Here is a 10187-nt window from a genome sequence, read left to right on the forward strand (position 1 = left end):
GGCTCGTCTCCTGCAGCACCGCAACACCAGGGGGCCAGCTGGTAGTGGCGGCGATGCTCCCACAAACCAGATGAATGGGACAGCCCGGGCTGACTCCAGCTGTTGCAATGCGCTGCAACTCTATGCACAAGCTGCCCGCCAGTTTCAGTGCATGCAGCGAGCCCCCTGCATCAACAGCGCTGCACGCCCGAAGGCTGTGCCCACCGTCGGCAGCACGGCGCCGCCCGTCAAGGGCCTGCTGCGGTCGCCCTCCAGGCGTCCAAACAGCGAAGGCACACGCGAAAAGGCGCCGCCGCCGTGCACGTCAGTGAAGTAGCCCCGGCGGCGCAGCGGCGAGGGTTGCGGCAGCGCGGGGCCTGCCAGGGGTGTCAGTGGCGTGGCCGCCGCAGCCTGGACAGCCCAGCAAGCAGGAGGTGGGAGAGCAGCTCAGCACGCCGGCGCAGCTTGTAGCACGGCTTGTGGCAGCAGGCAAACAGAAGCAGCACGGCCCTCTCCCTGCTGCATTTCTTCCCACCTGGGCCTGCTGCCGCACATCCAACGTGGCCACAAACGGGCTAGCCACTGGCGACCCGCTCGCCTCTGCCGCCACCGCCGGCGGCGGCGGAGTTTGTTCCATCTGGCTGCTGCCTGCAAGCCTCAACAGCAGCAGGTCTGTGATGCTGCTGCCATACTCGGCCGGGGTGCCCGCAAGGGGAGGCGGGCGGGGCGCTACACGGCGGGGAGCAGGAGCTGTTGTGTTGGTGCCGTGGGGCTCTCGGGCTGCTCGCAACGCCTGTCCCTTGGTCTAATGCTGCTCCTGAAGCTGGCCAATGCTGGGCAAGGAGACCGTGTGGCCTTCATGCGCCTTCATGCGACGCCAGGTTGGCTGTCAGAAGCGCGCCCCTTCGTTGCCTGGCTCTTCTTCACGCCCTCCAATCCATCCGCAGCCACTCAAGTCTCCGTCTTGCGCCCCGTTGCCGCCGCCAGTGAGCCCCGACAGGCGCCCCCCGCCGAACTTCAATAGCGTCCATGTCCGCCCCCTTGGTGAGAGGCTGCAGGAAGGGTGCCGGGACGACGCGCTGCGGGCCGCCGCGCCGCGCCGCGCCGCAGATCACTTGGTGGGGAAGGATTGGCGGGCCGCCACCCGCCGCCGCGGCAGGCTGCCTCCACCCAGCTGGCCGCCGCTGCCATGCTGCAGGTTCCCCAGCAGCAGCAGGGCGAGCTGAGCGAGGCGGAACAGGAGGCGCTGCTGCGGGCTAAGTATGGCGGCATGCTGAAGAAGAAGCCACTGCTGCCAAAGGACCGCAAACACTTTGACTCGGCAGACTGGCAGCTGGCCAAGCAGGGGGTCCCCACGGTGCAGCCGCAGCTGGAGCCCAAGCTGAACCCTTCAGCGCCACCGGCGCGCCGCTCCTCCCAGCTGGGTGACGGCCAGTAGCGCCGGCGCCGGTTGAGCTGCAGTTGTACCCCGCACCCGCCCTGCCCTTCTTGCGCTCCCCTCTGTGCCATTCGCCTATGCTGGTCCCTGAGCTGCGAGCTATGTGCGCATGCGCCACATTCCTTGATTTTCCCCTTGCTTATTCGTTCCCTCTGCTCCTCACCCCAAGGCGGTCCCTGTGAATCTGCCCCTCCTCCTCAAAGCTGGTGTTTTACAGCCCAAGCGCAGATTGGCAAGGCGGCTCGGCACGTCCACAGTGCCCCTCAGCTGCCACGTCCACAGTGCCCCTCAGCTGCCTTTGCTGGCCAGCAGCTCATCCAGCAGCTCCTCTTCATCCTCATCGCTCTCATCTCCATAGTCCAGATCATCCTCCTCCTCCCCTGAGGAGCCCCAGTGCTCCCGCGCATCCTCCCCATCCTCCTCATCCGGCTCCAGCTCCGGCTCCTCAACCTGGGGCCAAGCACAGCAAGGACAGGCAGTGAGCCACAGCCAGCGCCCTGCATGCAGGCTTCCGCCCAGCTTGGTGGCAGTGCAAGGCGCGGCAGCGGCGGGCGGCCCCACCTCCAGGTGCTGCTCCTCCTGCTGCCGGAACCACTGCTTGCCGGTGGGCCGGTTCTGCTTGTCCTCCGCCTTGCCCTCAACCAGCTTGGACCGCTCCAGCGCCTGCTCCGCATCAAACTTGGCCCTCCACTCGGCAAAGGCCTCGGGCGTGACGGGGTGCCCGTGCGCACGCAGCTCCGCCAGCCGCGCCTCCTCCGCCTCCCGCCGCCGCTTCTCCTCCGCCTCTGGGTCGTGCGAGGGCACCGCCACGCTGGACGCCTTCTCCTGCAGGAGAGCGCCCCAGCAAAGCAGCCACAGCTGATCAGGCGCTCGCTGTGCTGCCACGCCTGCCCCCGCTCCTTCTGCTCAGCCGTCTGGCCCAGCTTGGCAGCGTGCGGCTGCCGTGCCAGCCCACTCACCTGCACCCACTCCTGCGCCGTGGTGACCAGTGTGTAGATCATGGCCATGCCCAGATTGTCCTGCACCGCCTCCTCCAGCACCCCCTGCAGCATGCTGACGTCCGCGTCGCTGATGCCCTGCAGCCTGCAGCAGTGAGGAGGTGTGGCCAGCGTCAGGGGAGTGATGAAGGTCTGCTGCGGGCACGGAGGCATGAACCAGGAGCGCTGGGCAGCGCTGCGATGCTCAGGTGGCTGCGCCTCACCCTCGTGCTTTGAGCAGCGGCGGCTCGTCTGGGTATGTAGGCGTGTGCGCAAACACTATCTCCACTTTCACTGCAGCAGCCAAGGCACACACAGCCATGAGGACGAAAGCTGCGAAGGGAGCATAGGGTGTGAGAGCCCTGGCAGCGGCATTGGCGTGATGGAGGCAAGCCTGTGAAGCCGCTGCTGCAACACCTGATGACCTGCTTTGTGGCCCTCACTCACATGGGTACTCCATTTCTTCCCCTTCCTCCTCCTGCGGCCCGACAACCACCCGCCACGCCGACCCTACCAGGCTCCAGCCTGACGGGATGCTGTCTGTCACCTCTGCAAGGCGCGGATCAGCGCGTCAGTGGTCAGTTAATTTACACAACTGCTCAACTATGTGCAACTAAGGCCCATAAGCCAGGAGCAGGAGTCCTAATCGCTGCTCAGCGGAGGCGATGGCGGCGGCGGCGGCATGCCCCGGCTGGCGGGCCCACGCCTCCACCTTGCAAGTCGTCCATGAAGATGCTGCTGAGCGCCTCCAGCTCATCCGCTTGCTCCTGAGCGTAGTCAGTCATCGCTATTCACTGTCCCCCGCCTCCTGGATGCTGCACACCGCACTCTAGCTGCTGCAGGTCACGCTCAGGCTGGCGGGTTGCGACTTGACGATTGTCTTGGGCGGTTTGGTGCATGCCTGCGGGCTCTGCGTCGCCTTCTGGGCCGCCCGACTGTACCGCCTCCTGCAGTACATTCATGAGTTCTTCGTCACCGGAGTCTCTGGAACCCGCCTTTTAGTCACAAACGCAGTGCCGTCACAGCTTCCTTCCCAGTCACCCAGTCACGCAGACGGCAACACAGTCGGCAGCCTCGTGAGGGCGCTTGGGGCAGGCAAGCCGCGCTGTGAGGTGGTGTCGCAGAGCCGCAGCGCAGGCCGGACCCGTTGGCCACCCTGGGGCACGGCAGGGGCTCCATCACCTGCCTCCCATCACCGCCGGGGCGGCCGCCAACCGCTGCGACTGCTGCCTGCAGGGGGAGTGGTCCTCTCAGCCCCTGCCTGGGGCGGAGCAGGAGGATGGGGGACTTCAACCACGCGTTGCAACTAAAGTACGAGCAGCAGTGCCCCGACTGCGGGCAGAGCGACTTTGTGGAGGACCACGCCAGCGGCGACCTCGTGTGCCGGGTGCGTTGCGTTGCAGCCTGGACTTATCCCCGCGCCAGCCCCCACTGCTGGCTGGGTGGTTGCCTGCCGCAGTGGCATGCCAGGAGACACCCACAGAACCGCGTAGCCTGGCCCCTGCCCGCTGGCCGGGCTGCAGAACTGCGGCGTGGTGGTGGAGGCTCACGTGATAGATGAGCGGTCAGAGTGGCGCACGTTTGCAGACAAGGTGCACAGTGGGGGCTGTGGCTGCTCCCCTGCTCGGCTCGCACTCCGTGCTGCTTGCAGTCCTCGGATGCTCACACCACCTTTCAGCTCCCCTGCCCACCTGTGTCCTCCTTCTCGCCCCGATGCAGGATGGCGGCGCGGGAGCCGACCCCAACCGCGTGGGCGGCCCCGTCAACCACCTGCTGTCTGATGGCGGCATGTCCACGATGATCGGCGGCGGCAAGGGCGTGGACCACGCGCTGGTGAGGGAGGCAGGGGGCTGCTGGCCGGCTGGGGATGGTGTGTTGGGGGCGGCGCGGCGTACCGTGGCGCCGCGGGCTGTCTTCCTCTGTCCAGGCCCCAGCAGCACCTCCCTCTCCTGGGGTCGCTCCTGCTGGGGCGTGGTCAGCCCCCGCCCCACCTGGCCTGTCCTCCTGCCCCGCCCGCCCTTTCCGCCCGCAGGTGCGCAACCTGCAGCGCATGCAGGCGCGCACCGAGGTGACGACAGACCGCGCGGTGATTGCGGCGTTCCGGGAGATTGGCAAGATCTGCGCCGCCATGAAGCTGCTGGACACGGTGAAGAAGCAGGCGGAGGAGTTCTACAAGCAGGTGTGGTGGGGAGGCCTGGCTGAGCAGGCGGCTTGGCTCGGGTGTGGGGGCTGCAAGGAGCGGCGCTGGTCGCTGTGCTAGCAGGCTTGCTGCCTGCGGCCGTGACGCTGAGCTTGCCTGCTGCACAGCCTCCCTGTACCCCTCCCACCCACCCGCTCACCGACCCCACCATTGTCTTCCACTGTGCACACACCGGGCAGGCCTATGACAACGCCAAGTCCATCAAGGGCAAGAGCCAGGCGGCGGTGCTGGCTGCCATTGTGTTCCTGGCCTGCCGCCACACCGGCAACCCGCGCACCTTCAAGGAGATTTGCGCGGTGGTGCCGCAGGCCAGCGTCAAGGTGCGTGGGTGTGTGTGTGTGCTGGCTCATGTGTACTGGGTGGGGCGAGGGCCAAGGCACGGCTCCACGGTGCCCCCGCTCAGACACACTCAGCGCGGTGCGGCTGCCCGCTGCGGCTGCCTGCCAGCCGGCAGGCTGCCAACCGCTGCTGCATGCGTGCTTGCTTGGTGGTGCCTGCCCCCATGCAGGAGATTGGCCGCATCTACAAGTCTGTGGTGCGGGAGCTGAAGCTGGAGGAGGCGCTGGGCAACAAGCAGCTGGAGGGCAGCCACCCGCACTCGTACATGCGCCGCTTCATGAGCCAGCTCAGCATGACGCCCAAGGAGTACCTGTGGGGGGAGGCGCTGGCGCTGGCGCTGCTGCCGCAGGTGCCTCCCGCCCCCCGCCAGCCTGCCTGCTCGCCTTTGCTGCTGCCCGCCTGCCCCACCACCCCAGCGCTCGCGCCACCCCTGCTGCTCTCCGCGCCCTGCCCTGCCCTGCCTGCCGCAGGAGGGCCCCGATGCCAACGTGCACACGCCCTGGCACGGCAAGAGCCCCACCTCCATCGCCGGCACCGTGGTCTACATCATCGCCAACCTGCCCGGCAAGACGTCGGTGCCGCTGCAGGACATCTGCCGCACCTGCGGCGTGGCTGACGGCACCATCCGCCAGATCTACCGCGAGATCCATCCCCACCTCAAGGCGCTCATCGACAAGGCCGGCAGGTTTGCCAGCCACGCCGACGTGGAGAGGCTGCCGCAGCCCATAGAGAGCACCAGCCGACCCTTCTGACCTTAACTGACCTGGCTGACGTGGCCGTGCCGACTCTTTTCGCTTTAGCTCCCCACACTTCCCTTGACCCAATCGTGCCGACCGGCTCTCTCGTCCCGCTCGCCTTTCTCTGCTTGATTCTGCTGCTAGATGCTGCCCAGCTCCCTCTGTGCCGTTCCTCGTGTCAAACGCCATGTCACAATGGGCTTAGAATGAAGGAGTGATGGAAGAGATGAGAGGGCAGGGCGCAGAGAAGCGCGAGACATGCCTCAGCATGCAGAGAGTTAATCAAATACAGGGTGCCAAAGAAATGCAGTAGGCCGGGGGCTGAGGAAAGGGGAGATGGAGGAAAGGGAATTTGGGGGGCTAATCCGTGTTGCAGGGACCGAGGGAGGGCGAGTGCTTGGGGGCGATGCATTTTGAGTAAGATTGAGTGTGGCTTGGTGGAAACTACAGCGGAACAGAGGAGGTACACGGTCATAATATGCTGGAGCATTCGATGCATACATGCAGCTGCCATACGTTAGGCAACTGTTGAGTTGGGGTGGCACGGCGGTGACCAGCCGACTCTGGCTGGCACCTGACTGGCGGCGCTTCCAAGCTGCATGCCTTACGATGCTGAGGCGCTGATGCTGACGGTGCCGCTGCTGCTGGACGAGTGCTTGGCGCTGGGCACGCGCATCAGCTGCTGCAGGTGCTGCGAGAGGCCCTGCCGCTGCGCCTGCTGCTGCTGCTGCTGCTGCTCCTGCTGCTCCCAGTCCAGGAACAGCACTATGGCGGTGATGTCGTCGGTGCGCGTCTCCTTCTGCAGCCACAGCTTGTAGGCCTGGGCCACCAGCGCCTTGGCAGCGTCATACGGGTTGTCGTGGCGGGAGACCTGCAGCAGCAGGGGGCAGGCGGCGCGGTGGGGCAAGGATGGGGGTGGGTGGGCTCGCCAGCGTCGTCTTGGGGCCCAGCCAGTGCACAGAGTGCGCGAAGGGCGGTGGCGCGCGCAGCCGCGTTTGCACAGCGCTCATGGCATGCAGCAGCGGCGGCCACGCACCAGCTCCACCGCCTGCTGCGAGGTGATGAACTCCCACACGCCGTCTGAGGCCAGCACCACAAAGCCGTGCTGCGGGCCCAGCTCTGTGGCGGTCAGCTCCGGGTCGGCAATCACGCCGATGCTCTCGGCGGCTGCAGGTTGGAACGGGGAGGTGGCGAGGGCGCAGAGTCATCTCAGGCTGTTCAGAGGCAGGTCCTGCCGCGGCCTGCGAAGCAGCTTGCGCAGGTCCCCTGCACATGTGCGCTGTGCTGTATCAGCCCCTGGGGTGAGGCGCAGCCAGCCACCCACCCGAGTCTCCGATGCTGCGTGTGAAGGCGGTGCCTGGGAACATGCCGGCGGGCGACCAGAGGCGAGGCGGGTCGCCGTCGCAGTCGGCCTCGTTAGTCCAGCAGGGCAGGGAGGGGTCTTTGAGGCCCTCCAGCTGGTCCAGCGTCAGGACCCGGGCCCCCGCCTTGAGCACGCGCAGGCACTCGTCAGGCCTGCAGGCAGGAGACGGCGGCGGCGCACCCTGGCATGCGGTGAGCAGCTGCTCCAGCGCTCGCCCCCTTCCGGCGGTGCCGCGGCTACAGCCATGCCGGGCCTGCCTCCCTGCCCGCGCACGCTTCGGTTCATCCGGCCTGCGCCCTGCCCCAGCAGCCGATGGCCATGCAACGTGCCGCCCTGCGCCCGCCAGCCCCCCTCCCGGGCGCACCTGAAGGGCGTCTGGTCGTGGCTGAGCTCGCGGGCCACGTAGGCGGTGGCGGTGCCGCCACCCGGCACGCGCTCCGCCAGCACAGCCCGCGAGTCGCCCACGTTTGCCACGTGCAGCATGCGCCCCGCCACCAGCATGCAGCATGCTGTGGTGCCGCTGAGCGAGTCGTCGATAGGTGCGGCGTGCAGCTGCTCGTTGGTGGCAACCAGGGCGGCCGCCAGCGCCTGGTCTGGGCTGGACACCAGGGCGCCTAGATCGCGGCACAGGTTGGCGGGCAGCTGCGGGCAGGGGGGGTGGGAAGGGGCGAGGGGTGGGCAGGTACACAGGGGCTGGCCCAGGGAGGGACCTAGGCACCGACAGGACCTAGCACCGACAGGATGTGCCGATGGCCGTGCGGGGAACAATTCCGCGAGGGTAAGCTGGGCAGGGGTCAGGGAGGCAGACCACCAGGCAGGCGGCAGGCAGACAGGCGGCAGGCAGGCACCTTTTCTTGCGTGAACTGCGCGCACTCGGTGCCCAGCTCGCCGTGGCCGTCAAACACGCCAAACAGGTGCGTCTCTGCGGGGCCAGGCGGGAGCACACAGCGAGCCCTCAGCACCCCATCTGGGGCTGTGAAGTAGAAGCAAAGCAGTGCAGTCCTGTGGGTCGTTGGCGGCGCCCTGCAGATGTTGCAGGGTGCCGGTAACGCAACCCGCCCACTCAGCCGCCTGCCCACCTGCACTGCCGCCCAGCCGCTCCGCCGTGCAGGCGTCCTGGTTGGTCTTGTCCGGAGAGTCGGGATAGTATCCGCGCTGGCTGATGAAGGCATAGCGCAGCGTGAGGCCGGCACTGGGCTGCCGCAACGCGACGGTGCCGTTGCTGGCGACCAGCCGCTGCGCCTCCTTGGAGGCGGGGTCGGAGATGAGCTCCGTCTTGTAGCCGGCGGCCACCATACTAGCACGCGGGCCTCGCCGCCGCATCATCGCGTCGTCTGCCACCGTCTGGGACAGTGTGCTGGAGGCGCACCCCATGTGTAGAAGCTCTTATGAAGACCCCCCCACGGGTCGCCCTGCGGTCCGCCGGAACGTCTGCCTGTCCTTCTGAGGTGTGTCTGGGGCTGTGGGGCGGGCTCGGGGGCGCGGCCGAAAGCGCGGGTCTCAGGAAGGCGCGTCAAAAGGTGTGCTGAGGCGGGGCCGTTTGCAGGCCCACTGGTGATGCGCTGAGATGGTCTGGGAACGCAGAAGGGAGCAAAATAATAAAGTCTGTGTGGTCACCTAACGCGTCCGGCCTCCTCCAACGCGTCCTGCTGCGCAGTGGTGTGGCTCCTCAGGCCCCAGCAGCCGCATGGTTTGGGCGGCACACTGGCTCAGAAGAAGAAGTCCTCGAGGCCCAGCGCAGGCCGGGAAGAGCAGCAGTGCGTGGCGGCGGCAGGCCAGAGTTGCAGCAACAAGCGCGGGCGGCCTGCCAGCTGGCGGCGTTTCACGGGGGGCCGCAACCACGGTTGGGGGCCAAACCAACCAGCTGCTTGGAGGGAATGCCACTCAGGGCAGTGCGCAGTCGCATGGCGACGCTGTTGGCTGGTAGGGGGCGCTCGAGCTGCACCATGCGGGCACGAGGCGGGCACGGCAGCCGGCGTAGCCGGCAGCAGGTTGCAAGGAGGCCATGCGCCCCCATCAGGCTGGGAGGACGCGTGGGAGACTGCATCCCTTGCCAATTCAAGGGTGAAAGTCGGCATGCAGCAACCCCACTTCCCCCACTTCACTTCATGCGGGCCTGGCACGCTGCTCATGCGCCGCCGCTGGCGTCTGTGGTGCGCACGCTCCCGCTGAGCATGATTGCAGGAAGCAGCCCGCAGCAGCAATCACGACATGAATTCATTGTTACCACTCCATCGACCCCTCCTGCAACAGATGGCAACCAACATGCCGCGACAGCAATGCCGGGCCCAACTGTGGACCGTGTGCCAGCCAGCCCCAAGCTCACTCTATCGCCCTGTATTTGTCTCTTGATCCAGCCTAGCTCCCTGTGGCCATTTTCGGAATGCTCGCGTGGCAGCCACGATGACCACAGCGCCCTGGCTAAAACCCCAAAGCCGCACCCCGCAGCCCAGCTTGGAGTGGGCGGGGAGTGTCACCATGCTGAGGCGGACGGCAAATAGCGCGCTGAGCGCGCTGCAGCGCCTGGGGACCTCCTCTTGGAACCAGGGCAGCGGAAGGCTGCTTTCAACTGGCTCCTACCAGATCTACGACCATTCGTATGATGCGATAGTGGTTGGTGCTGGTGAGCTGGGTCATCCGATTTGGAGTCCCCCGCCGTGGAGGAGGGCTGCAGGGCGTTGCCGGCCTGCTTGCTGGCGGTCCTTGGACGCCTGGGGAGCAGGCTGGGGTGATCGGGCAGGGTGCTGGCTGGAGCTGGCACTGGTGTGCCTGGGCCCCGCCGCCCCCACCGCCCGTGGCCGCCGGCTTGCCGCTTCTGGCGCCTGGGGCGATCAACCCAGCACCGCGTTGTGTGTGGCTGCAGGTGGCGCGGGCCTGCGCGCGGCGGTGGGTTTGTCTGAGGGCGGCTTTAGCACAGCGTGAGTGGCAGGCAGGTGGCGGCCCTTGCCCCTATGCCAAAGGAGCTCCCCGTGCCTGGCTGCTGCACACATGCACGCCAGCAGACGCTCCCCTGCTGCCGCTGCTGCTGCCGCAGGTGCATCACCAAGCTGTTCCCCACCCGCAGCCACACCGTGGCAGCGCAGGGCGGCATCAACGCAGCGCTAGGCAACATGACGGGTGCGCGGCGGCGCTGCGCTGGGCGGCTGGCCAGGCG

General features: G+C 67.2%; 5 protein-coding genes across 5 annotated transcripts in view; 3 read left to right on the plus strand and 2 right to left on the minus strand.

Annotated features, from left to right (window-relative positions):
• CHLNCDRAFT_58089 (hypothetical protein) overlaps positions 1 to 773 on the minus strand; it is a gene marked incomplete at its 3' end in the record, with an annotated part of 2796 nt that extends 2023 nt beyond the window's left edge. Inside the window, exons 1-2 of the mRNA XM_005847090.1 lie at positions 515 to 773; positions 176 to 390 (exon numbers count right to left, since the gene is read on the minus strand). Of these exons, the coding sequence (XP_005847152.1) occupies positions 176 to 390; positions 515 to 616 (317 nt within the window). The 5' untranslated portion in view covers positions 617 to 773. The remainder of the gene's footprint in view (positions 1 to 175; positions 391 to 514) is intronic.
• Positions 774 to 1008: 235 nt separating this feature from the next.
• Positions 1009 to 1417, plus strand: CHLNCDRAFT_134913 (hypothetical protein; the record flags this gene model as incomplete). The annotated part of the gene is made up of 2 exons (XM_005846895.1): positions 1009 to 1023; positions 1178 to 1417. 2 exons carry the CDS (start codon positions 1009 to 1011, stop codon positions 1415 to 1417), a joined length of 255 nt encoding a protein of 84 aa, XP_005846957.1.
• Positions 1418 to 1705: 288 nt separating this feature from the next.
• Positions 1706 to 3276, minus strand: CHLNCDRAFT_58090 (hypothetical protein; the record flags this gene model as incomplete). The annotated part of the gene is made up of 6 exons (XM_005847091.1): positions 3107 to 3276; positions 2842 to 2943; positions 2619 to 2688; positions 2377 to 2500; positions 1979 to 2242; positions 1706 to 1867 (listed from the first exon to the last, which is right to left on the minus strand). The coding sequence occupies exons 1-6, from the start codon at positions 3177 to 3179 to the stop codon at positions 1706 to 1708; spliced, it is 795 nt and encodes a 264-aa protein (XP_005847153.1). The 5' UTR covers positions 3180 to 3276.
• Positions 3277 to 3673: 397 nt separating this feature from the next.
• Positions 3674 to 5685, plus strand: CHLNCDRAFT_24273 (hypothetical protein; the record flags this gene model as incomplete). Its single annotated transcript, XM_005846896.1, has 7 exons — positions 3674 to 3781; positions 3918 to 4002; positions 4130 to 4266; positions 4463 to 4573; positions 4774 to 4914; positions 5103 to 5282; positions 5446 to 5685. 7 exons carry the CDS (start codon positions 3674 to 3676, stop codon positions 5683 to 5685), a joined length of 1002 nt encoding a protein of 333 aa, XP_005846958.1.
• A 2377-nt stretch (positions 5686 to 8062) lies between these two features.
• The window catches only part of CHLNCDRAFT_56196 (hypothetical protein), a gene marked incomplete at its 5' end in the record, with an annotated part of 5924 nt that continues 3799 nt past the window's right edge, over positions 8063 to 10187 (plus strand). The window contains 3 exons of the mRNA XM_005846897.1: positions 8063 to 8078; positions 9897 to 9951; positions 10068 to 10150. Coding sequence (XP_005846959.1) covers positions 8063 to 8078; positions 9897 to 9951; positions 10068 to 10150 — 154 coding nt within the window. The remainder of the gene's footprint in view (positions 8079 to 9896; positions 9952 to 10067; positions 10151 to 10187) is intronic.

This window comes from Chlorella variabilis, assembly GCF_000147415.1.
Source record: "Chlorella variabilis unplaced genomic scaffold CHLNCscaffold_12, whole genome shotgun sequence".
In the NCBI taxonomy this organism is placed as follows: Eukaryota; Viridiplantae; Chlorophyta; class Trebouxiophyceae; order Chlorellales; family Chlorellaceae; genus Chlorella; species Chlorella variabilis.